The 22805-nt window shown below is 38.8% G+C and overlaps 1 protein-coding gene across 6 annotated transcripts in view; it reads left to right on the forward strand.

Annotated features, from left to right (window-relative positions):
- pdlim5a (PDZ and LIM domain 5a) overlaps positions 1–22805 on the forward strand; it is a 68837-nt gene that overhangs the window by 34174 nt on the left and 11858 nt on the right. For 3 of the 6 annotated variants that reach the window (XM_069138279.1, XM_069138277.1, XM_069138278.1), the window contains 6 exons: positions 6514–6553; positions 7885–8312; positions 11899–11919; positions 12049–12066; positions 12457–12629; positions 12825–12861. In XM_069138279.1, the coding sequence (XP_068994380.1) occupies positions 6514–6553; positions 7885–8312; positions 11899–11919; positions 12049–12066; positions 12457–12629; positions 12825–12861 (717 nt within the window). Of the gene's footprint in view, positions 1–6513; positions 6554–7884; positions 8313–10731; positions 10758–11898; positions 11920–12048; positions 12067–12456; positions 12630–12824; positions 12862–22805 lie in introns of all 6 variants that reach the window. The other 3 variants (XM_069138281.1, XM_069138280.1, XM_069138282.1) reach the window with 3 other exon arrangements.

Genomic DNA, 22805 nt, shown 5'->3' on the forward strand with positions numbered 1-22805 from the left:
AGCTCCCCACTCATATTTTGGTTTTTACTCGCACTTTTATTCACGCACACGTACTGTTCTGTACAAAATTTAGTTGGTCTTTCCTCTTGCCGTGAAATATGTATTAGTTACAGAGGTACTGCTCCCTCTGCTCCTTTACTCTGTTGGGATTTCAATGCAGTGCTGTTGACCTGCAGGCAGTTGGAAACATTGCGTCCTTTCTCCTGGGGTTTAACTTAACGCGTCTGTTTCCCCTCATGATCTGCTTTTAAGACTCCTTCGGGTACGATTCCAGTGCTGTGTATTTTTGTTAAAAAGTGGGTTCCTATAAAATGTGATTATTTGTTGCTATGCTACCACTGGAAACACAGTTGCAAGACGCTGAGACATTTTCTGCCAGTTCATTACCTTCTTACAAGCAACCCAAAAAGGTAGCTGGATTAGCAGTAGGTCAGGTCAGGTCTGTGTTGGGTGCTAACCTTTGTATTACATCAGATAAACAAACAACAAGCAGCCTTTATTATTGTATTTATGACTCTCATCCATGAAAATCACAGTGGACTCGTACCCCCAGGCTTTTCGTCTAGCCATATTGATCTATGCCCGAGGATAAAGAAGACTAAAACATATAAAACACAATACATCATTTCTAACATGAACTACATAAGTCATATAACTTGCTTTGAATGAGAAAATCTGACGTAGATTTAAGTGGGAAACAATTACTGAAATTCAATAATGGAAACAATGTGACTGTGATTGTTCAAACAAAATACTATAGTTTTCTATAAATTCAGTTTATTTAATGTTTTTTTTTTAGTGAAACTGCTGTAGTGTTATCATATTTTGTTCCTTTGGTCTGGACAGTGTCAGAGCTTCTTTTAGGATCTCGTGTGATGTCATACATGGTTGAAAGGCCTTCCGAGGCCTCTGTGGAGCTAGTGGTGGGAGGTAGTGGATAAGGAATGTGAAGGATCGCACAAACACACATTCGCATGGATAAATAGACATGAGTTTAAAGCTCACAAACGCCCAAGAAAACTACACACAGAGCTACAATACTACAGCAATAGATCTGGCGGTGACCCCTGTCTCCTATGGCCTTGCCTAATGTCAGGACTGATAAAGGCCGGCAGACTCAGCTTCCAGATCTATTTAAAGACCATTTCTAGATAAACTAACACACTGGTCTGTAAATAGTAGATAATACAATTGTTTATGGATTCAATCCCTTCAGTAACACAATGTTTTCATCTTTCATCACTTAGCATCTTTTTTTCCTCTTTGACTGTAAAGTTACAACGACATTATTCATAACCCCACCCCGTCATACGCACATAAATTCACTTATTAGCCAAATACTGAACCACACGTGGCAATAATTCTGCCAGTCACTGTGGTGCCGTGTCATTTTCTCCTGGTCACGTTGGTCTTTCTGCTAAAGTTTAAGGTAGAACGAAAAAAAAAAAAAAAAAAAAAAAAAAAGCCCTAAACCGAACCAGCCAACTCTTTTCCCTTTTTCCTAATAAGGCACAAAAAATAAATAAATACAGGATGGCTGTGAGTGTGAGTCCCATTTTCAGGAATGACGACTGCATACATTATAGAGGACTTCGTTTTTTGTTCTAATCATTATCACTTTTGTTTAAAAAGGGCTGACCTCATTCCAGGAAGTTAGGAGAAAAAGCATCAAACTGCATTTAAGGCAGGAAAGCAAGTCAGAGGAGGAAAGTAAGATAATTAGAACAGAGGTGGATGCAAAGGTAGAGAGATGTAATAGTAGAGAGAGAGAGAGAGAGAGAGAGAGAGAGAGAGAGAGAGAAAGATATATAAAAGAAACAGTAACAGTTCAGGGTAACTTTTTCTTGTTTAGCAGTGACTTCAAAAACAAAGTTAGAGTCATGTTTTAAGTTAACGGCTGAGAGGCACAGTTGTGCCTCTACATAAATTACCGAGCTGTTAAAGTCCACAGTAAGGGAGGAAGTGTCTGCTCCTCTCTGAATTGTTGAATTAGTTCCTGGATCCCCACTGGAAAAGTTTTCACTTATTGAAGTTACGCACATACACACAAAGATACTGTCACTAGAATTTACAACTACCTGTAAAGTTAAAGACAAAAAAGGATTGAAAAAGGAAGAGTTTGCATTTTGAAAAATAGTACAAATATTGGAACATGTTTTTAAATGTCAGATTAATTTGTGTGTTTTAACCTCAGTTGGAGAGGATCATTTCCCTCTGTCCCTGACAGGAGTGCAGAAGTTTTCATGTTCAAGCTGCCAAAAAATGTCTCCAAGACACATTTTTGTGTAAATCTAAGATCATGGCTCTTTAAAACAGACTGGATTCAAGGCAATTGGAGCACAAGAAAAATTCAGAAATGCATCCAGAAGGTGCATTAAATCCAAAAATAAACTTGGACAAATGCAGTGTGTGTTTGCCTTAACGAAAGCTTATTTGCAGGAGCAGATGCTGTGTATGTATAGACTGGGCCTTGTAGTCTGTGTTGTTGCACTACCCCAGTAACATTTCCTGAGCACAACGTGTCATGCCTGAAATCACTGTCACCACACCCTGCACACTGCATCACTGTGTGTGTATGCGAATGTATTTCTGTGAATGTCAACTGGCCTTTGTCCGTTCACTACCGCTAATGATTCTGTCATCCGAATGGCAGCACACTTCATTACAGACCTACTTTATGCCGAAATACCATTATGGGTGTGAAACTCCTTAAAAAAAAAGAAACGTGTTTGCGAGGATATATACGTTTGTTTGTTTGTTTGTGTGTGTGTGTGTGTGTGTGTGTGTGTGTGTGTGTGTGTGTGTGTGTGTGTGTGTGTGTGTGTGTGTGTGTGTGTGCGTGTGTGTGTGTGTGTGTACAGATTTTTTTTAATGCAGGTAGTTTTTGTGTTTGGGTAAACAAAAACTGGCATAAAATGTAAAACACCTTTAAAGGTTACACACATCTTGTAAAATGCCTTCATGTATTTGGATGATCTATGCCTATATTTGTGTTTTTGTAATATAGAGCGCGAGTTTTACTTCCACAAACTGCTCCTGAAAAGTGTCACCTCCACCTGAACTGGTCTTGCATCTTGACCTTTTTTGACATAAGAATATACACAAAAACACACACACACACACACACACACACACACACACACACACACACACACACACACGTACAGACAAACCAGACAGACATGTGTACAGGCAACATTCTCCTATTGATTCAGGATGGCTGGTATCTTACTGTTGAGGCTGATGGTATGTCAGGGCACAGCCCTGGAAACATCGGTCAGTGATGTCACTGGGGTAAGAATAGACTGGAGAGATTAAGCACAAATGCTCACAAGAGAACACAGAACAGCCGCAATGGCTTGGGTGATTTGAGAGGAGATGAAAAAGAGACGCCATCCTCCTCTAATGATATTGTCAATTATTGCATAAATGTAGGAATGTTTAGCTATGGTTCTCTGTAAACTCTGTATACAACCCAGATTGTATATACCAGTATGGTCCAGATGCTGAATGAATGGAAACCAACAGTTATTGTTTTAGTTACTTTAGTTGAAGTTACCAATTCCATTTTAGAAGAAATGAAGAAATTCTACAAATCGAAATTTGAAACCTCACTTAAACACTAACAACCAGCATTCAAAGAACTGTTAGTGTAAATAATACCATACATTATTTCTTTGTTATAAATAGAAAATACAAATATGTTTAAGCACTGCTGCTGTAGCCACAACATGCATGCGGATTTGGTTAGGTAAAAAAAAAAGGCTAAATAGCTGTCATCATTAAAAATTGTGAGGCAATACAGTTTTACAATTACACGAACACACCAATCGCTCTGTTATATAATATAAAACTTCCACAAACACGAGATGAACAGAGTTAAGGAAACACAGACACGTAGAGCCTGACAGTTAATATGGAACATGCAAAGTTACAAATGCAGGAAACATGTTGCAAATGGAATTAAACTCCCGGTGGGTCTCTGTGCTCAAAAGAGGAACACAGTCATACTATACATGTACAGGCCAGAGAATCTAGATATACGTCATGTCATGTTTGTCACTGTCACACTGTCAGTGCTTTTATCACATCAACTCAATCTTTGACCCTCAGACATTTCAGTTATGAAGAAACATTCCAAAGAGCTTTAATATGCGTTAAAAAAAAAAAAAATCCAGTCCACCATAAATACACTTTTTCCATAGCTGAGTTGAACCTGAGTGCTACTTAGGTTTCAGGAAGATCAACCTTGATAGTTACAAGCCTCGCAAGTGCTCCCAAGTTCCCCTCTTAGCATTAAGTGTGACTAAAGCACATTTCCATGTTGGTGTTTTCCAGTTATAGCTGCAGTGTAATCGAGGCAACAGCATGTGGGGATGACGATGTAGTATTTGAAGTACTTTTGTGATACCCCAGTATTCCCCTTCCTCCTCCATGTGCCATACATATTTCCATCCCATTGCTTTAACAAGTGGCGTCATTGCTGTCCTCAGATTAGCTTTGTGTACAAGTAGGGCTATTTACAGTATTGTGTGTCCATGGAAACCTGCCGGGCAGGGGTACATATGTCATAGATAAGGCATGCCTTTTACACCAGACTTTTGTTTTGGTTGAGCTTTTGAAGCAGACAGTTAAATTGGCATAAAAATCCCATCGTCTTATTAATGATTATCAAACCATAACCACAATAAGTGTTCTTTAACTGGCCATGCCTAAGACTATTTTTTGAGGGCAGTAAACAGCGTGGGAGGCTCCCTTCAGGGCTGAAAGGCCCTTAACAGATATTTAACTCAGACAGTTATGACCTCTATTTATTATCTAGGGAACACTGGGAGAAACAACAAGCTTACAAAACTAGAACCAAAAAGGCAATAAAAGGCTGCTGAAACGCTTTAGATGTCAGAAAGAATATCATTTATTTACAGAGTTTGATTAGCAGCAACTAAAATTGGTGAAATGGGAACAAATAAGTTCAGGGTCTCCAACGCCAACATAACAAATAAAAAGATCCACACCAACTAAAATATAAAAAAGTGTCTAAATAATGAAACAGAGAGACAATACTATGCTCCCCAACTAAACAAAAATCAGGAGAAAAAGACTGTCTGAATAAATGGCAGGCTTCCTTCAAGTAACCAAGACCGGTTTGACAAGGAATTTCTTTTCAACAATAGGAATTTCAACTATAACTTCAAACTAAACAACAGGAGTACCGGCTTAACAAACAGCTTATCGTCTCTCACCCTGTGTTCATGAAACTGCCTCTCTTGATTATATATTTTTTTTAAATTCACAAATTATATCAGAAATCTAAAGTTATGATGAATATTGTTGAGTACTCCAACTTGCCCAGAATAAGATTTTCTCAGAACCGTTTTGTGGCAAAATATAATTTGAGATTACGTCAATTCATATTGAAGGAACATGATGGCAGGACAGGACACTGTTGGTGGAGTGGGGAGCAGGAGGCCGGGAGAAAGGGCAAAGCGAGTATCTGTATCTTTGGACTAATGTGATTCTAGTTACTACAAAGGTGTCGGTTCAAATTTACCAAAGTGAAGGACATGAATCTCCCTGAGGAAGTGTCTAGAAGGGCTGCTCTGAAAGGAATGCAAGGCTGCTGACCTTTACATGTCTTGAGTTACTGCACAGTTCTCTTAACCTTTAATTTATTAAATTGAACTCTTATCTTTTTCTTTATATCCTGCTTAATGAAGTAGGTGCTGAATGACCATTTGAGTTCCATACATTTGTTCCATATGTGTAACTGACACAGAGGAAATTCACTTATTTTAACATTTACAGAGTCTTTACTGTTACTGTTTCAGCTCATTTTTGCAAAACAAAACAAAAAATAAACTACTGTTGCAGTGAAATCATCTGAAAACAAACAAGCAGGTCAGAAAATAACCCATTCAACAGATGAAAAATGATCTCAGTAAAATTGATATTAGGATTAAGTGCTAAACCAGTATCACTTCTGAATACATCTAAGAGTGTGGGGAGTCACAAGCAAGTTCCTTTGGTGACCTTTAGGGAGATCATGGCTCAAAAAGGCATCAAGAGTATCAATCACCAAGAGTATCAGATTGATACAGTACTTTATAGACTAACTACAGCTGGCTTCAAAAGAACTCATACATCGAAAGAAACCCGTAATTTTCAGCTGCGGCAACTCAAATTTCTTTGACACACAGACACCGTGAGACTCTTTTGGATTCTGTCATAGCTGATGACAGAAACTTCTCCATGTTGGTTACTGAGCTGAGAGCTCGGGTTGAGTCGTTATTCACCATAACCCCAGTTTTTCTAAACCTCAGCAACATCTGAGATTTGGACAGGATGGTCTTAGCAGTTTGAGTGGCTTCATAAATATCAGCAAACACTGTGGAATAGCCTATGTCATTTTACACACATATTGTTGACTAAGGGTCAACATCTTTCAAAATGAAATGAAAAAGAATTGTTGTGCAGTCATAACTGATTTTCCTTTTCTCGCTCCTTTTTTCCTAGGGTCTCCAGTGTTCCTAAACCTCCTCCAGTCGCACCAAAGGTATGTGAGAATACAAATAAGAAAATATGACTTATTAATTAAGGAAAGGCATGCCAGGTGAAAATTTTAGTTGTGGCTGGATAGATACTCTTTAACATATTACGTTTTTAATCTATACTATTGACAATTTCAGTCAAATATTGTGCTGAATGGTCAGAAACAATTTTTATATAATAATTCAACAAACTTTTTTACTTTTCTAAAATTGTGTGATTTTTAAGGGACATTGAATTTTTTGTCGTGGATTTACTGCATCGCTTTTATTTTAATCAACATCTTGATCTGACTGTTGTCAGACTTTTGAACTGATGGTTAATGTCACACATCTGTTGCAAATATATGGGCTTATCTTATAGGGGCAAGCTGTGCCTACTAGTTGGCCAGATGGATACAGCAAATGTGAGCTATTGATGCCTCAAATTACAATGGGAGCAAAGGAATAAGTATGAAGATGTAGTATTGAGATCAACAAAAGCTGCGTGAGTAAGCAGGTTGAGTGTGGTTTGATGGATCAAGCAAAGTACTTTCACTCAGGAGATCACCGTTTGTGTCCCGTTCATGTCCCCTGTGGAAACAAAGGTGAGCAATGGATTTCACACACATAATTTAACTTACATAATGTTATTACGTACCCTGACATTTATTCGAACCCTAACCAAGTAGTTTTGGTGCCTAAGCCTAGCTAGACTGTGACCATCTCACAATGTGAACTACATGTTTTTATTGTTGCCATGATAATGAAGCTCTGTTATGCCTCCTGCCACTGATAGTATCCAACAGTTATACAGTGTAGATCATTGATAACAGCCTCTTGAACCTACCAGTAGGTCTGATAGGCCCTTACAAGCCCATGTATTTTGGACAGACGTAGGCTGAAAACCTCCTATTCAACAGTGTGACAACATTCAAACACAGTACATTAACTCCCACATTAACAGCAGACAAAGAAACAAATGTATATCACCTGGGGTGCCATGTTGTGAGTGCTGTGAAGACTTCTTTTTAGCGATTACACCCTTCTGGAGCAATGCCACACATACAGTTTGTTGCATGACAGCCACATTGATCTGTTTGATTTATTTACTAAGCTTATGTTTTTATTGTCAATTACAGTCAGGTATATTGATGTTTCCCCTTCCCCACAAAATTCAGAGGCTACATTTTAAAGTAATTTTTCTGTAAAAACTCTGTAATACATTGGACAAACACATATCGACAAATCATTACCTGGGGAGACATCAGTATAGTGTGTGCTTTGGTGTGATTTTGTGTGTGTGTGTGTGTGTGTGTGTGTGTGTGTGTGTTTGCATGCTCTTCTCTCATATCGGTAGGACGACCGATCAAACATCATAAAACCAGTAGCCATCACCCATCCCCCTCCTCTACACCATCCTCACCCTTATTCCTCCAGCCAGTCCACCGTCCCCTACAACAGGGCTCCCAGACCTTATGGGGGTTGCAGCTCAGAGAGTGAATACCTTCCTTCACATCCCCCTTTTGCCACTTTCATCCCATCCCCATCCTCTGCCTTTACGCCTGCCTCCTCCCACATCAGTCCACCTCCTTCTCTTTCTCCTCCTCCTCTCTCTTATCCATCCTCTGCCTCCTCCTCCCCTCCTGTCCTCGTTCCGCCTCAGCCATCGGTGTATAACACACCAATCAACCTCTACTCTACTGAGAATGCCTGTGAGGTGGCCCTGGGGCAGAGGCGGGGCCTATTGGAGAGTCAGGTTGGAGCCTTACCACTGCAGTTTAATGGGTGAGTGGTGGCCTTGCGAACCAATCTAATGAATTTGTCGGTTCTTGGTCTTTCACATTTTCCATCTTTCTCCATTGTGGTTCTGTCTAATAGGAGATAGGAACCTTTATTTATTTTTCCTCCTTGCTGCTATTATTGAACATGTTCACCTCTGTGTCTGTTGGGTGTCAGTTGATGAGTCCCTCACCGATTCAAACTATTGATATGAAATGTTCATATTGGAATACCAATTTGTGCAACAGTCTCCTGTATGTGTTTGCTGATTTGTGTAGGAGGAGATGAAAACAACAGTTTATACTTGAAGTTGGACAAGTACATAGTTTGGATTTACAAAAACTGGTGTTTTTCCAATTTAGTTATAAAACTTAGGATTCTATAAAGACTATACTCTGCACACAACAGCTTCAACTTTGAGCCATGTGTAGCTTATATGGTTTAAAAAAAAAAAAGAAGCCAAGCAGAATTTTTGTTTTTTCTTCTATATCATCCGAGAAACACTGTTACACTAATAACAGTGTTAGATAGCAAACTAAGTTTATTATTGTACCATTAGTTTACTGTTTGACTTAAGGAGGAACGATTACAGAAATTCCATAGTTGGAGAATTGATGGACTATAAATTCGCTTTTCGAGTTTTTATTTAATTCTGTATTTAATAGGTAGCACTTTAGTAGCGCTTAAAATGGCACTTACTTTTAGCACTTTGTAGTTTGGCTTTCTTGAAGAAATGGTATTTTCTTGATTCTTGTTGTTCTGGGTTTTGTACCCTCATGGTTGAAATGCACTTATTGAAAGACACTTTGGATAAAAGCGTCAGCTAAATGAAATGTAATGTAATATTTAAAATAATGGAGAATTCACAACAAATATGTAGGGACAAACAAAATATCCCTAACATAATATGTCTTTTTACCTGATTTATCCTATTGAAATACAGTTACTCTCCCTGTCCTATTTACTTGTGAATGTGAGTGCATCTTTCTCTCATCTTTCTCTGATCTAATTTTGTCACAAATCATTCAAGTGGACCTCTCGATTGTGAACCTTTATTTTGTATCAAGGTAGGGTTCTGTGGACAGCACCACAGTTCCAATATGTACGTGGTCTGTAGCATTTAAGGAGAACCATTCTGGGTGAAAACCCATCCTCATCTACATTTGTCCTCTCTGCATCCGTTCCTTCTCTTCTCTTTTTCTCTTCAATTTATCATGTTTCCTCTGCCATCCTTCACACACAGGCTGCCTGTTTCTGTCTTCGTCACCAATATTTCCACTATCATCTACCTCTTTTTCTGTCTCAACCCTAACTTGCCTGTCGCTAGAGACATAGTGAATAGAACTATGCTGTGATGCTTTGACTAAGCTCTATATATATGCCCTGTATTTGTAACTTGAGCTGCGTGGCAGTCTCTTTGCTCTTGTAGCAAATCAGTCAGTCAGTAAGTTTCAGCCTTGAATCCAGATAGATTTCCCACACACACACTATGCCTCTTCATAGACTAACACACACCTTCATCAAGAAATGTAATTCCAATTTTTTTCTTAAAACCATTTGGTCCTCCAGATAGCAAGAGTATTAAATACACTTTTCTGTTTCATAATTTCCCTGTTCATTTAAATTGTATCCTCTCTCTGTGTGCTTTTGAAAGTGGTTAGTGGTTTCTCTTTCTGTAAGACTCAGTAGACACCAGTGATCTGCACAATATTATCTTACACCATGTTGTCATGTGCGCACACACAGACACACAAGCTACATTTCAGTTGGGGACATAGCCTTCCCCAAGTATCACAGATTACATTTCCTAACATAACACAAGCAAATAACATAATAACTACTTTATTAAAGCCAAAACTTCTTTATATAGTATTTGTATGGTTTGTATGTTTTTATGACGTGTTTTCTTCACTTAATAATTTTTTAATTCACTGATAATTTCAGTGACAGACTGTTCAACTATTGCAGTTGTTATTTTGGTCATTCACGACATAGAGATGAACATGCAAATCAACTTTTACAGATGATCAATATAAAGACATAGGTACAATGTTGCAAAGGCCTTGTCACTACTTATTGATTGCTACTACACTACTTATTTCAGAAATACGCTCTGAAATTCTAATTTTATCTTGATTTCTCGGCACACTCAGCAGCAGACGTTTTATTCCATTATCAGTAAATCTATTTATTATGCTGTTGCTGAGATGCATACTCACCGGGAGTACGGGGCAGCATGTATGTCCATCCTTGCATCTTGCTTGCTTGTTTGCGTGCTGTAAACGAGCTGTGTGGTTTGTTTCAGAAGGGAGTTATGAATGATATCTTTCAGTGTTATTTACTGTAAGAATTTATACCTCTGTATGTCAGTGCTCTCCGTCAATCTCTCTCTCTTTGTTTAAATCCTTGTTTTTCTGCTTTGCAGACTACAGCACGTCCTCCAGTCACAAAGTTAGTCTCTGCAGCATGTCCAGTGTTTGTCTGCCCATTTTCCTCTTACCTGTTCACCTTTCTCTGTGCATGCATTAGGTCACTAATTCGCAGTTTACATTTTATATTTTACACAACATTTTCCTTCTTATGTGTTAAAGTCATATGTAGTGTAGTTAGTAAGATATTTTAACAAAATTAAAAAAGGATTACTACTGATAATGTATTATTCAATTTGCTTGATTTGATTATATGATACAATAACTGCAGTATTGTAGCACACTCACTTCATCTGATTAAAATCAATACAATAATTTACATATGAGATACAATTTCTTGAGGCAACAGTATATTTTTTTTTACCACAACTATGGATCTCAGATATTGATATTGACAGAGTAGCATGCATATGCACACTCACACACACAGAGACTATATAGTAAAACATGTCCAGTATATGTGTAAATGTGTGACCAGGCTCACATTGAGCTGTCAAAGCTGCCACACCCACATAGCTGCTTCCATAACAAGAAAGAGTTGAGAGACACTCATAAATCAGTTTATTCAATATGTGTGACGTGAGTTTGTGGGTGGAAGTGTATTTATAGGTGATTTATTGACAGCAGGGCAGGAAAATCTTCAATGCCCATGTGTCCCAAGGGGTGATTTATTGACAATCAATTAGTAACAGGCCTGTCAGCACCCTGTTGCTAAGGAGGATTGAAATGTCTTACACATCTACTGTTCATAAACACAAACTACACATGTTAAATCATAATAATGTTTCACACTTATCAAAGCAAAACTGCACATTTCTCAGTATTGTTTGAATAAAAAAAAAAAAAATATTGAAACGTCTACTTTCCGAACTGTCCAAAATAACAAATGACTCTCCCTTCTAGAACTTCAGGCAGATCAAGACCACCACCATCTGGTTGAAAATAGAACTGACGTTTTGATTTATTTTCCTCATTGATGGATATTTTGACTCTCTGTTGTGCATGCATTGGCAGTTGTGGTCCATAACTCAATGATTTAAAATGTTCCAAATACAGTTTCCACTCTCTTTAATTGCTAACATTTCCCTTCATTATTCCTCACAAATGAAAACACTTTTCATTTCTCTATCTCTGTTTGTCTGCTTTCTTTACTTCCCCTTTAGTGGACCTCAAAGTATTTTGAAGTAAGTCTTTTCACAGTTCCATTGTATCCTTATAGCTGTTATGAATATTGCTGTTTTATGATCCTCTGCCTTTATTTAGTCTATTTCTATTTTCTTCTGTCCTGTTATTCACTGTCTTTGGTTTTCAAGAAAACAGCAGCCGCCAAGGTACTAGATTGGTTTAGCTTTTCACACCTAATTCATTTAACAAAGTGTGGTGTGATTTTTTTTTTTCTTGTTCAATAATCAGCTGTTGTAGGTGACTATTTTTACACTGTGTCACATTGTCGTCTCATGTAACCTTTGATCAATTAGCAGTTTAAATTAAATAAATAACTAAATAATAATAATAATAATAAATACAATTATTTAAATAAAAAAGCTCATTGAAAGTAACCTCCTAATGAATACAAATAACTAAACCTGCTTTTGTCTCTTAACACTCTACACAAAGTTCAGTCTCAGCAGTCTTCATCTCGTTTTTTTGTTTGCTCTGTGAATGTAAAAAAGATATGTTTCCCGATGCCATCCATTCTCTTTGTCCCTGTCCTTCTTCAGAGTTCCCAGGAAACACATTGTGGACACAGACATCCATTTCTACCATGTACCCACTCATGCTGATGCCAGCAGAAAGCGTATAACGGAGGATACGGAGGACTGGCGCCCTCGCACGGGCACCACCCAGTCCAGATCCTTCAGGATTCTGGCTCAGATCACTGGCACCGAGCATGGTATGCCTAAATGAAGTGCAGTGATTATTTTTTTTTACATTTGTCATTATATGAATAGTCCATAAATGTTAGTACACATAAACTATTTACCAAACCTGAGAATCATCATGCTTACTGTTGAGTACATTATTTTCAAATCAAATCAAAAAGACATTCTTTTAGCGCTCACCAATACTTATTGTCTTTCACTTGCAGCTCAAAATGAGGAAGCTGACACAGCCAAGAATACAAAGTAAGTGCATGGCATTTTGTTTGTGGTTGCTCATATGAATGATTGTGTGGATACATATTCCAGAAAATCTAATCTTTTCAATTGATTTTTGTAGTGATTTCATTTAACCCGCTCAGTTGGATGTCTCTAAGATATCAAACAAACAAAAAAAAATCTGATTCTAAATCTTCCTAGCTCTTCCTGTCTAGACAGCAGGGGATGAATTATGTTTGAGTCAAACTGACTTGACTTGAGTTTAAGTCAAAAGCCAGTCCTCTCTGTACTGTACAGTGTTTCAATTCTCAATGATATTCAAGTCTCCGCTAGGTTGATTTTAAACATGCCAGTAGCTGAAAGTGTCTCCATCTGTGTTTTGCCTGTTGATGTGTTTATGAGGTGTTTTTTTTGTTCCTCGTAGTTGTTTGTGGATGTGACAGCCCTGCTGTGCTGCATGTCTTCTAACACGTGATGTGAACCATTGGCTTTTCGTTGCTCTCGGTTGTTGGTGGCGATACGTGATCATTGTGTGTGCTTGATCACTCATGTTAACATAGTCATTGCTGCAGACTGTGGGTGTTGGTTTGTGGCTTCATTGTTAAATGAATTCATAATTCTCTGTTTATACTGACCATGATTCATGGGTTGCATTTGGACATGATAAAGATGAGCTCTTTTGATACAGGAGTTATCTGTTGTCTAAATAATCCTGGCAGTTTTTCTTTCTCTACATTGATTTCTGTCTCTCTCTTTTTTCTTTTTTTTTTGGTCTGACTACAACTGCTAACCTGCTCACCTTCACTACCTCTTGTATCATCTCTTTTGTGTATTGTGAGCTTTTTGGTGGTAACCACTCCTTGCGTACCATCTCACTTTCTGTGTGGCATGCCTTGCAGTGCATTTCAGTGCAGACTACAGAGCAAATATTTTACTTTTCCTAAATCCTTTCTTTGTGTCTCTTCTGGTGTCCTTTTCTCCTTTTTTCTTTCTTGACTCTCTTGTGCTGGATGACAGAGTGAACAAGACCACCACTCGGTTGGTGATTGGCCCCAAGTACAACGAGCTGAGAGACTGGCACCACGAGGTGTCTGCTCGCACCCTCAATGTCCAGTAGACTGTGTGTGTGCATGTGTGTGTGTGTGTGTGTGTGTGTGTGTGTGTGTGTGTGTGTGTGTGTGTGTGTCTTTGTAGGTGCAATTGGCTGTCTACCCGTGTATGTGTACAAATATATCAGTGAGGTGTTTCTTTATAAAATTGACTATTTGACTATAAAAGCCTGTGGTTTGATGGGAGAAAAGAAAGTAATGGAAAGAATTCTGGAGTGGGAACTTGCACATGAACTGCTAGAGTCTTTTTGTGTCTGTATGTCTGTGTGGGCTTGTCCTTCACTGTTGGCAGTGCACTGGACCCTTTTACACATTTCATTGGGTGTTGCTTACGGGCTTGACCCACTCCACTGATTCCAACCTTAAAGGCATAGATGCATAAATTAACAGTGTATGTCCTCGTTCATCTCATTATATATAAATTTGAGTTTGAATAAATTGCATTTGTATGATACAAGGTGTGTACACCTTGAGTCCTGTCAGCAATTTAGCTAATAAGGTGTCCTCTTCATATCAATGAACACCAAAGCTGATCAGTAGAAACAATGGAAATAAGAATTCAGTCACAGTAGATATCTTATCAGCTGATCCTTATGTGGGAATGTGTGGCAACATTTTCCAAAACTACAAAGGTGAGAGACAAGAAATATTGAGGTTTCATTTAAAAGTTTGAAATCCTTACGGATCTAAAGAAGTAGTCTGGACACACTTATGCTGTTTTCCAAATGACATACTTCCTGTAGTACCCTAACATATAGTGTTCTCCTATGTTACAACTCTTACTTGTGTAGAGCAGTAATTTTGACAGGGTAGTGCTGTTTCAATCCACACACGGCAGTTCTGCCCTGACTGGAAATGACCTCAGCATGTAAACACATCACCCGCCAAAATATCTGCAGATTTAATTACGTTACTCAGAAAATTAACATGTTTTCGTGGCCTCTGTTTAACACACTTAATAAACACACTGATTGTTCTGTCCTGCAGCAGTAGTGAAAAAAACAAACACTTTTGAGTGGTGTTCAGGAACAGCTGCAGCTTCCTCAGAGCCTTAATTTGAAAATTCTTCACGCCGGTGGCCCTTCATGTATGGAGCCAAGATGGCAATGGTTTAGTGTGGAAAGTGTCCAGCTTTTCACACTTCTTTTTTGGACCATTTTAAGTGCATCATCCTGGTACTTGCAGTGCACTGCATGTTTCGACTTGACAGTGTGGACGCACTTATGCACTCAAAATACTGAGTATTAGTGCACAAGTATGCCATTTGGAACACAGCATTAGTCAAATATACAGCTGTTAACCCACATCTCTGCCCACAGCAGTCTTCACTACAGCAGAAATGCAGATTTTAAATTTAATGTGTGTGCGCATCAGTGCTAGATGTGATCGAGACAACACACAGGACCTGTTCCCATGGTAATGAAAAGAGCAAAGCAGACTGAGCTGGGCCGCTGGACGTTGTAAAGACAGCATGTTATGAATCATTCAGTTTACATTCACGTTGAAACACAGAACATAAAGAACAGTCAAACATATAAATAGACAAACCCAGCGACCTCTTCTAGAAGTCTGAATATAAAATCAAGAGAGAAACAAAAGGACTCACAAAACTATTTGTCCCAAATGCACTGCACTGTTGTTACATTGTTGTTGTCTTCTGTACCGTTTTAATGCAGCACAGCTTGTTGCATATGGGGGACGATGTGTGGTTTGGAAGAGGGAGTTGATTTCTGAGATCACTGAAAATAGCACGTGTTGTCATGGTCTGCATGAGTGTGCATGACATATGTTTCTTTATGTCAGTTGGACTGTTGTACAACTGTAACCGTGTGTTCGGAAAGACACTTTTTTAAAAGTGTTAATGGCTTGTTTACATCTGATATATTTGCTGGCATTTTAATTATTTTATAAACAAAGTATCTCGAAAAACAGTGCCATCTGAAACATCTGAAGATATTTCAACTTCTCATGCATGTATATATAAACCCATATCTTATATGCCACAATGCTGGGATGAAACAATCTAGTCTGGTTTGAGACCTTTGTATGCTATGAGGTATATGCAAGTACAGACGTCTCTTTTCATTGAGCAGGCTGTTTAGGATTGATGGTGTGCTGTGTGCGAAGTGACTGTATAAATGCTATTTTAAAGCCCTTTCTATGTAAAATATTTCCTCAGTGCCTTTTCATTTATTTCATCACTCTGTTTACTTTCTGCAGATTACTCTACATTTGATCAGTTTCTTCTCTGTAGATTGTAACCAGCATTTTATAACAGCTGGAATCTAGACGCTGGGAATTTTATTTTGGTGTTTTAAGTTTGAAAAACTATATTGTAGCTAATAAATTGATAAACTTTTTCTTGTTTTCTTTTCTCTTTGTTTCTTGTGTCCTTTTCTTTCTCCCCTACTTCCTTGATCCCTTCACTCTTTCCTCTTCAAGCTATCTCACTGAATCTGAGACAAACAGTGGGGAGGTCAGGTATAAATCATCAGCTAAACCTTTGTCACGGTTTTCACCTCTTCACTTTGAATCATCCCTTTTCACCGTAATCACCTTTAAAGAAAACCCAAAGAAAAGACTCACATAAAAAAGCTTTCATTTAGTCACAACGCTAACTCACATTGTTTGTGTTTGTTGTGTAGAAAAGGGTAAAAAAAATGATTTTATATGTTACACACTGAACTATAATTTCTGTAGTTTAACCCGACACATTATTTTGGCTAGGTAATGATTTCCCATAAGTGCATTTTATGATCTTTTTTACTCTTCATTTAACTCCACTAAAACCAACTCCAATGTCAATGTGATTAGTTAATGAAGAGCCCGACACTATGAGCCCAATAACTTTATTCTCTGCTGTCTGTTATCTGCCAGTGAAAAGCTCTCCAGCACCCCAATCCTCTGACCAAGTAGGTGTTTCTGTCATAACGTTCAGTGGTCTGAATGATGCAAGGGTCATGCTCACATCTGCTCACACTGACCAACCACAGTCGTCCGCCAATCAACACTGGCCAGAAAAGAATTCTACAATCCAAAACCATGTCCTCATTTCCAATCCTGAGAGCCTCTTAAACAGCCAAAATCGAGAGAACAGTGTATCATCTGCAACACAGCTGTGTCTAGTAGCCATTCCAGTGTCATTTTCAAATGCCGCTGACATGTTTAGCCAAATACACCCAACATTCAACATGAAGTGTCCATTAGCTCCGATGCTGGTGCCTTTAGGATACAATGGCTCATTGCTAAACCAAATGCCATCATTTCACAGCTTTCATAGCTTTTCAGATGCCCAAAAGCTAAATGACACTTCTCTTGATGCAGTCTTTTTGGCAGCCAACATGTCCTAATCGCTACATAGCCCAACTCGTGTTGAAACACAGGTTCCACCATCCTGTTTATCTGTTTTTAGTGGTTTACCTAGCCAAACAGTAGGAGCACACTCCTCATGTCCTAGGAGCTCTTTACCAGCTCATAGTCAGCCTTCAAGGGCCTCCTCTGGTCCATTACCTTTCCATAGACCACCTGGTTCAGATGTTACTGCTCCACCAAGCTTTCAACTGCTCACTCCTGAAAGGTACATTGAGCCTGGAAAGTTTAATTAAAACTCTCGTCATAGTTAAAAAAGACTTTGTAATCAAAATGATCATGTCCCGTTTTTCTTCTGTATTTTTCCTGGTCTAGCAGTTCCAATGTAAGAACACTAGAGGACAGCATCGACTCAGAAAATGTAGAGTTCAGTTACTGTGTGACCAGACATGCTGGTGGTGATTGCCATATACTGTATTAAATAACCCTACTAAGTATCTTAAGACAGCACAAACTCAGTTTGATCTGTCACCTCAACACAGGTGCTGCACCACAATTCTGAAACATAATTCACTTGAGGTCAACTTTTTTTTTATTTGTTTCAAGTATTTTTCCAATCTGTGCTGTCTTTCCTCTGTCTGTCCTCCCAGTCCCCCAGTTCAATTCAATACTGGTCTATCTCAAAAACTGCTTCCTCATCAAATACTCTCTACAAAATCAGTCAGGTACAAGGCTATGGGGATTTTCTGTAACTGTTGCACTATCTACAAATTAGTTCACATTCATCCTCTATTGATAGTCTATTGATAGTAATGTAACACCAAGCTGCAACACTCACCTAAACAATGTTGGCTTCTTTTCAATATTTTGTGTGAAGTCAATTAATATCACTGGTGCTTCTGCCTTGTGCCATTGTCTTACTGTATATGGGTGCATACGTGTGTGTGTGTGTGTGTGTGTGTGTGTGTGTGTGTGTGTGTGTGTGTGTGTGTGTGTGTGTGTGTGTGTGTGTGTGTGTGTGTGTGTAAACAGCAGAGTGCTCCTGTCAAGTCCTCTGGACTTCCTGCCCAGAGCAGCCCCCCGCCCCCCTCCCCTCACTCCCAGTGCCCCCAGACAGTCTGCACAACACACTCGAGCTGTGTGCTGTAGTCCAGTACCAGGAAGGTAAATGGAGTGTGGCAGTGTTAGTTTTTGTGTGCATCACCCTGAAATGATTATTTTGGTATCTCATGTATTCCCTGTCAACAACCTCTTGCTTTATGCATTGACTGACTACTTCTCAAACCATTTTCTCTTCTTTATCTCTGTCATTTTTTTTTTTTTTTTTTTTTGGTAATATCTGACCATTAGTATCTTGGTTCCATTATCATCTCTGAGGCTGGATAATCAAAATTCTGTTTATATATTTTCTTTTTTAAAAACAAAAACATGAGTTTTTCAGGTTCTCCATCCTACATCTTCTGGTTCCAGTGTTGTAGAGAGACCCTTTCATTTTTTTGTCTGCAGCCAACAATTATTTTCAGTATTAATACATCTAACAACCATGTTGGTAGCAATACACTGAATCTCAAAAATGTTGAGTTAACTGAGTATATATTCACTTTAGAGAAACTGTTTTTTTGCTGGAAAAAATTACCCCAGTCAATTGTCTAAATTAATTTTTTCGTCAATTGATTGTTTGATGCGGACTGATCAATCAGTTAAACAAGTAATAATTTCAGATCTAGAGATTTATTGGTGTCGGGAAAAATAAAGACACTGGCATAAATTTTGTGGGTCAATAGGGAATTTCCCTTTCATCCTCTGTCTTTTGTTTTCCTCATCGTGGCCTGACCTGGTCAGAGCAACCAATCCGAGCAATCATTGGCCTCCTGAGAAGGCCATGTCTCAATCCTTATTGGATGCCCTTCTCATCTCTCCGATCACTAAAGCTCCACTACAACGCTTGAAGAAGAAGAAGAAGAAGAAGAAGCATCGTAGCGTCAGTGAGCTGCATCTGCCAAAGAACAAGAGGTAGACAGAGCAGACCAGGACAAAACTAGCTTTTACTGTACAGATCAAAGAAATGCCACCTCAAATAGAGGTTTTGCCCTACTTCATTGGAACACAATGTTATGCATTTATATTGCAATTATTAGTTTTGTTTAAAATCTATTAAATATTGTTTTGTCCAGGTCTGCACCCAAAAAAAGAGTGATGTAATCATCTCATTCATAAATTGTGAGATATAACATGTGAAGATTCTTTCTACTTTTTAATGATGCATGCAGCCTCACAATAATAGCTCTCACTTACGTATCGGCTGATTGCGAACAAATCAAATTAGCACATGGAAGATGATTTTAAGATTGAAAAATATATTTTATTTGTTGCTCCGTAGGGCCCGAGAGGAAAGTCGGGTTATTTATACTCATCCGACAATCATTTTACTAGTATAAGAAATATTTTATAAAACGATGTTCAGAAGTGTAATTATTTTTAACCCACAGCATAAACAAGGCTGTGGTATTCACTGAACATGCCTTTAATGGCTGTGAAAAAGCCGTGTTTATTCAAGCTGTGCCAACACCAAAAGACACGGTACATATGTCTCTGTGGCGACAGTTCATACCAGCTCTGACATTCTGTGGTCACTGTGAAACAACTTGGCAGCATCTCACAGAAATCAGTCAATGGTTAGTGGACACAACTGTACACAGTTAAACCGTGAAGTATGAAAAGTATGTGCGTGTGCGTGATTGTGTGAAAGAGTTTGAGTGGGTGTCTGCGTGGATGGATGTCTTTGTCACTGCTTGAGTGTGAATGCACACGCATGGATGGTATAGTGTGTGGGGACTAAATTTGATCCAAAGAATATCCACAGTGTTAAATTATTGACCATCTGTCGTGTGGTGGAGAGAGCTGCTGGACAGCAGTCAGCTATGTTAATGGCCATGTGTCCAACGTTCAAACGAAACCAACACATTTATTAGATGGGTAATACAAGTTCTTGTTGGAGCTACAGTACACAAGGGGTTGCTTTACATGTGTAAACACTTGGGGGGACTTAAATACACACTTTTTCCTCATTATCTCTAAATACCAGCAAACAAAAAGTGTCAGTATTCGGCAGTGAATGATGCTGACAATAGACCTCAGATAACACAAACACAGGAAGAACAGCAGAGATGTAAATAAAGGCCACCGATAGTGATAATAAGTGAATTGTTCAAGGTTGCACAAAAACAGTAGAACACAGAATAGACCAGGAGAGAAAGACAGATAAAAAAAGAGGAAACAAATCTATTACTGTCCCTCCTTCCTCCAGTCCCTCTTTAATTATCCCTCGCAGTTGACGAGGTTCATATGCAGCCCAGTGCGTCCAGATGGTCAGCAATCTAACTAGCTACTATTGAACCAGAAACAAACAGCAGAGCTCTGCATAAAACCAATCAGTCTTGCAGAATACAGTCAGGTTCACATGTAATTGGCCTGATTGGTGGAGAATATTAACGAGCTGCACTGTAATTGGTTCTAATGAATGAAGGACTGGGGAGCATCTTATTTCCTGCTCTATTTGTCACCTGTTGTTAGCCAATTACCATAGCTAATGTGAATGGATGTTGTTCGCTTGTTGGCCAAGATAATTTAAATTGATGGCCCTATAGTCTTTAAACAGAGTTTAAGAGCCTAACAGCATGATGAGGATGAGGTCTGTCCTGTTCTTTTCAGGACCATTCTGCCTGATAATCTGATGCCCGCTGATGTTCTTGTTTCTGTCTCCATATAGAAGGAAATGCGTTTCGTTTATTAGCAGATTTCTTACTTATTTACTTGCTTAATTTCCCTTCTTTCTTACCTTCATGGTTACTTTAGACACTTGTTTGCGACCTGGGTGTCAGAACCTCCTACGCAGTCCCAAGATGAATGTGCAGGTGGTCAGACCCTGATTAAATTTATAAGAAACAATAAATCTGTGGGGCGTCCTGGTCAGGCATTGGACCTTTCGTGCAAGTTATAATTCCTTTCTCTATTATAGCGATTAGCTGTCTACTGTCTGCTAACAAAATATCCTCCAAACTTATATACTTATACTCCAACTTGTGTCCACAGTAAGGCTATAACAGATGATCACACACTTCCGAATACGCAGAGGGAACACACAAATAGAGCAGTAAATTCAGCACCCACCCAGTAATCCGAATTTTGCATCCCTAGTTCGCTTGGAGCAAATTAATGTACAGTAATTAAAGTAAAAATGTTCAGGGCTACAAGCAGTGAAGGAGTGGAGGTACTGTTGGTCTATACAACATTTTTCACAGTATTGAACATCTAAAAGGGATCTCATGGAAATGCAGCTTGTTGGCCGACGGTGCCAACTAGCTGCAGACAGGATGATACTACTTTCAGTTTTATCTTTGGCTGTAGATACATAAACCATATCCAAGGGCTCCTTCTGTCAAACACATGACATACAAAATGATAAACTGATAATGAGAATGAAGACAGATGCTCAGCAGCCTGACAGTCTCTTTCCTGTAGAGAGTAGGACTGAGTATAGGCTGATTAGCTAGAATCAATGCTAACGCAACAGTCCACTGGGTGCATTTATCACAATCATTGGCTTTGCAATGTAGCTTGTATGTCCAGTGTTTACCAATGCATATACTAATCAGATGCATTTTTAACCATTTATTTATTCAGTTGAAATGCACATTTTCAGAGTATAAATCTTTTTTAATGTAACAGAGATGGGAATACCATTTTCAACAGCCACCTAACTGCGATCTCTGGCACATTTTTGGGTTTACTGCATGTATTAGTTTCTGAGCCTTATTCATCATCCCAATTTTTGTGATTTTATCTTTTTGCACCAAAGGGTGTCTTGGCATCAGTCTGCCGCAGAAGAGGGGGACCTTTTCTTATCCTCTCCAGTCAGTGCTGTCTATGTATTTAGGTAAATGTAAAGTATCTTTTCCTTTCCTCTCATATCTCTTACATATCCCACAACCACTAGAGTCCACAGTTACACAGTTTAAGCACTCATTAAGAGAGTCTGAATCGATGATTTTAGAAGTCACCCTGTATGGTGAACCCCTACTCTCCAGAGTTCATTTAATCTTACAAATGTCCCATCTCTTTAAATGAAGTGTGTGTTCAATGAAATTTCTCAACAGAGGTGCAACATTCCGCCTCTATCTTCTCTGTCTCTCTCCGCCTATCTGTTCACCTCTTACAGTCTTTGTCACTCTCTCTCTCTCTCTCTCTCTCTGTTTTTTGTTTCTTTCTCACTCACTCAACTCAATGTAACTATGACTGCAGTTGCCATAACACTTGTCTCATGAGTCCCCTAACAGCCAGGCACAAGGGGAAGACAGCAGTGATCCAACTGTTGGCATCGACTATAAATCTGCATTATGGTTGTAATACGTCTGGGGAGAGATTGTTGGCCCACCCAAGCAACTAAGCTGGCACTCACGAATATACACATACTTAAAAACACACACACACACACACACACACACACACACACACACACACACACACACACACACACACACACACACACACACA

This window comes from Embiotoca jacksoni, unplaced genomic scaffold (assembly GCF_022577435.1).
Source record: "Embiotoca jacksoni isolate LCO1_2020_lvr unplaced genomic scaffold, fEmbJac1.0.p SCAF_8, whole genome shotgun sequence".
Lineage (NCBI taxonomy): Eukaryota > Metazoa > Chordata > Actinopteri > Embiotocidae > Embiotoca > Embiotoca jacksoni.